Consider the following 4124-nt stretch of genomic DNA (forward strand, 5'->3'; position numbering starts at 1 on the left):
TTTGTAGCAAACTAATATTGATGTATTTATCGACTATAGTTCTTGCAGCCCAATTATGAATGATGTGACCACACAACAATGATAAAATCATGATTGTGAGTTTTTGGAATCATCTCCTCTAATTCATGAGAAGAATAGATATTTGTACTACTGATTGCATAATAGATCATTTTAACTATTTTAGACTCCATTTTTTTTTTCATTTTTCTTGTGTTTTCTACTATTACATTTCTTTTATCTTTATGTGTGATAGATCTTCGTGCAATGCAAAAACACTTATCATCCTAAATTTTGTAGCACACACCAATAATACAATAATAATACATATAATACAATAATAATACACAATTTCTATTTATTTTTCTTTCAACTAAAAATTGATACTTACATTTATCACATTGTCATAACTTTATGTATAAAGGGTAAATTTATCACATTGTCATAACTTTATGTATAAAGGGTAATCTCTCCCAATCTCTCTCTCTCGCGCTATATATTTGCAGTACTCTTTGTCATGATCAGCTCCTCCCTTCCGTTTCAAATTCATCCACGAAGCCGATGAAGTCTTGTGGCTCCGAGCAATCAAGTGGCAACTCGCAAAGTAGCCACCGCCGCGGTCTCCCTAACCCTATTTTTTTATTCCCACCGCCTCATTTTTTCATTTTCCCCATTTCCGCCATTTTCTTCCATCGAATATCTCAGCACCGCTTTCTCGTGGGAACAGAAGATTCGCTCAGTTTTTGCGTCGAGCATCCATGGCCGATTCTAGCGGTCGATTGAACCCTAATGTTCCATCCGAATCGACATCTCCCTCGCTTCCCGATCTTCTCGGCTCTCTCCCCTCCGATTCTGTGGCGAGCTTTGGCGAACGGGCCATCTCCGCCTCCGGAGCTGCCGTCCTTTCTGCTGTAATCGTTAACCCACTTGATGTCGCGAAGGTATCAGAACTCTTTCTTTCTAATGTTAATTTGAGACTTTCATGTTACAGTATTGGATTTAGTCCGGTTGTTCAAAATTTGTTTGGCGCCTTTCAATAAATTTTCGTTTGCTGTTAAGAATGTGGGGGATCACTGGTAACAGAGACAGCTATGATGAAGAAGTAAGTAGATCGGTATTCTGTTTTGTCAGGATTAGTTAACAGTATGGTTGTTTTATATCTTCTTCTCTGGCGTAGTTACAATGCAGGATGTAGAAGGTATGGAATTTGATTCCTGTTTTTTTTTGTTTGTTTGTTAGATTTAATTTTATTCAATTGAAATTCATATGTAAGATGGTTTTAAATTGAGGGGACGAAAGAATTTGTCTAATTTTTTTTGTAGGACAAAAATTAAAAGAAATGAAGAGTAAAAATTTTGAACTATATATGGTTTTTCTTAAATTCAGAAGGGACAAGAGCCACCCCCAACCATCTCTGATTCCACTACCGCCTATAATCCACATGGAGTTTAATTTTCCGCTTATAATCCACATGGAGGCTAACTTTCTGTATATGATAAGTATATTTAGGAGCAGATTTTCGATATCAGCTATGTGTGTTAGATAATATATAATAGGAATTAACATATATTTATCAGTGCTTGAAGTTCGTCTCCACCGCTGTTGAGGATGAGTATAAAAATAAAAAAAGGAATATTATATAATGTTTTATTGTCTTGTTTTTGTACTTGATAAGGTGAAGAACGCATGCTATAGTCATGCTGACTGTTTTGCTGTTGCAGCACAAGTATTAGAAGTAATTTAGATTTTTAAATTTTATTTCAATATTCTAGAGAGTGTTTGGGATAGGTTTTTATTTAAAATTGTTTTGTTCTTTGTATTACACAAATGTGTCTGACTGAATCTCTCAAAGCGACGACCCAGCCTGGATTGCCGACCCAACACGATCAGCCCAGCCTGAACGACCCACCTAGCCTAGACGATCGACCCAACAACCAAGCCTGGATGACCCCGCTTGGACGACCAACTCAACGACCCAACCTGAACAGTCAACCCAACTTAAACCACCCAGCTTGGATGACTGGCTTAAAGGGATGACCCGCCCATCTTGGAAGACCCAGCCAGGACGATCGACTCAAAGGGATGACCTACCCATCCATGAAGACCGACCCAGCCTGGCTAATCGGCCTAGCCTGGATGACCGACCCAGTCCAATCACCGACCCAGCCTGGCTAATCGGCCTAGCCTGGATGAATGACTTAGCCTGGATGACCGACCCAGTTCAATCGACCGAGCTTGCCTTGCTGACCCGAAGTCAATTAAGCTTAGTCAGCCTAGCCAGAAAGCAGTCAGACGACAAGTACAATATCAAAAATGCCTCAGTACAAACCTCTTTAAAGCAGTGATAAAAATGCAATATCATCATTGTGAGTTCTCTCCTCTAAAAATAGGAGAATCATTTTATGAGTAAGACACGATTGATCCCTAATCATAACTATTATTATCTCTCTTTTTGTCTCTCTCTATCTCTATTTTTATCTCTATCTCTCCTTATGTTCCATTCCTTGGGTAGTTGGGTGTGATTCATAGAGTCCTAAAAAATGTGTTGAGAGTGGATCATGTCATCCAATAAGATAAGCATCATAAGGATAATAACAAAGAAGTACGTTTGACCCAACCAGCTCCAGTTTGGTCAGGCAAGGTATCGATCGACTCAACATGGACAACCCAGCTTGGAAGACTGATCTAACCTAGACGACCCAGCTTGGATGACTTAACTTGGTTGACTGACTCAGCCTGGATGACTCAACTTGGATGACTCAACCTGAACGATCTATCCGGCCCAGACGACCTAGCATGGATGACCTAGCTCGTATGAGAATGACTTAGGTGGGACAACCTACCCAGCCTGTATGATTGACCCAACTTGTATAACCCAGCTTGGATGACCCAGCCTAGACGACCCAACATGAACAATCCAACATGGATGACTGACTAAGTTGGAATGACCGACCAATTTCAGTCGATTGAGCTGACCCTGACGACACTCGGCCTCCCACATGCAACCACATTTACTTGACCACATCTGCTCGAACTTCTCCACTCAGCTAGCTGCATGCAGCTAGAAAATTATATAAAAAAAAATCTGCTGATTTTCAAGGGAAATTTATCATAACACTCCTTATTCTTTCAATAAGTTTTTTTTATTAATATGCATATAAAGAGTTTGCCAAAACACTCTCGAAACAAGTGGTTTGCACTTTTTTTAGCCTACTCGACCATCAGACTCATGACACTTCTGTATCATAAAACCCCATGCTCATACCTCAGAACGGGTCAAGCTTTGGCGGTAAGATTTAGCAACAAGATTCGTGGTGGGTAGCGTGCAAATCACCCCAGTAGCGAGTCTGGACGGTTAAACTATCAAAAACTGCAATAAGATATACTTACTATAACTGGCATAAGTTGTGCTCGTCCATGGCGAGCCCCCTAATCAATCAACTAAGACATCAGTGGTGTAAAACTTGGGTTAGGCGATAACATCTCAAACTCAATCTATCGACTTTTTCAACGACATTTATCACTCGGCATTATAACATCTTCCAAAATCACAACTCATTCTCAAAATTTTTTACTTATATTTGGAGAGACGAGCAATGTTAGTTTCATTTATATAATTATCTTATTCTTTTCGCTGTTGTCTTTAAAAAAAAATAAGAGAATTAGAAAAGTAAATATGTATAATAAAAATATGTCGCACTAAATATCTTAGAGTGGCGACGCGGCTTGACCGACCGTTCCAGCCTGGAAGGCCGACCCAGCTTGAATGATCTAGCTTGGGACGACTGACCGAGTCTGAACAAACCAGCTTGGATGGCCCAGCTTAGACAACCGACCTAGCATGGACTACCAACTTGGCCTGGACCATTTACCCAACTTGGACGACTCAACTTGGACGTCCAACTTAGAGGGGCGGTTCAGAGGGAGGACCTAACTAGCATGGATGACTGATCTGGTATTGACGACCGATGCTTGGCCTGGACCATTTACCCAACTTGGACGACTCAACCTGGACGTCCAACTTAGAGGGACGGTTCAGAGGGAGGACCTAACTAAGCATGGATGACTGATCAGGCATTGACGACCGATGCGGTTCAACCGAACAAACCGACCCTTCCTACCTGAAG

General features: G+C 40.7%; 1 protein-coding gene across 3 annotated transcripts in view; it reads left to right on the forward strand.

Moving 5' to 3' along the window:
- The first annotated feature begins 476 nt into the window (after positions 1-476).
- Positions 477-4124, forward strand: part of LOC110022274 (mitochondrial carrier protein MTM1-like) — a 15928-nt gene continuing 12280 nt past the window's right edge. For all 3 annotated transcript variants that reach the window (XM_020721126.1, XM_020721127.1, XM_020721128.1), the window contains exon 1: positions 477-938. In XM_020721126.1, the coding sequence (XP_020576785.1) occupies positions 756-938 (183 nt within the window). In that variant the 5' untranslated portion in view covers positions 477-755. The remainder of the gene's footprint in view (positions 939-4124) is intronic.

This window comes from Phalaenopsis equestris, unplaced genomic scaffold (assembly GCF_001263595.1).
Source record: "Phalaenopsis equestris unplaced genomic scaffold, ASM126359v1 Scaffold000180, whole genome shotgun sequence".
Taxonomy (NCBI): Eukaryota; Viridiplantae; Streptophyta; class Magnoliopsida; order Asparagales; family Orchidaceae; genus Phalaenopsis; species Phalaenopsis equestris.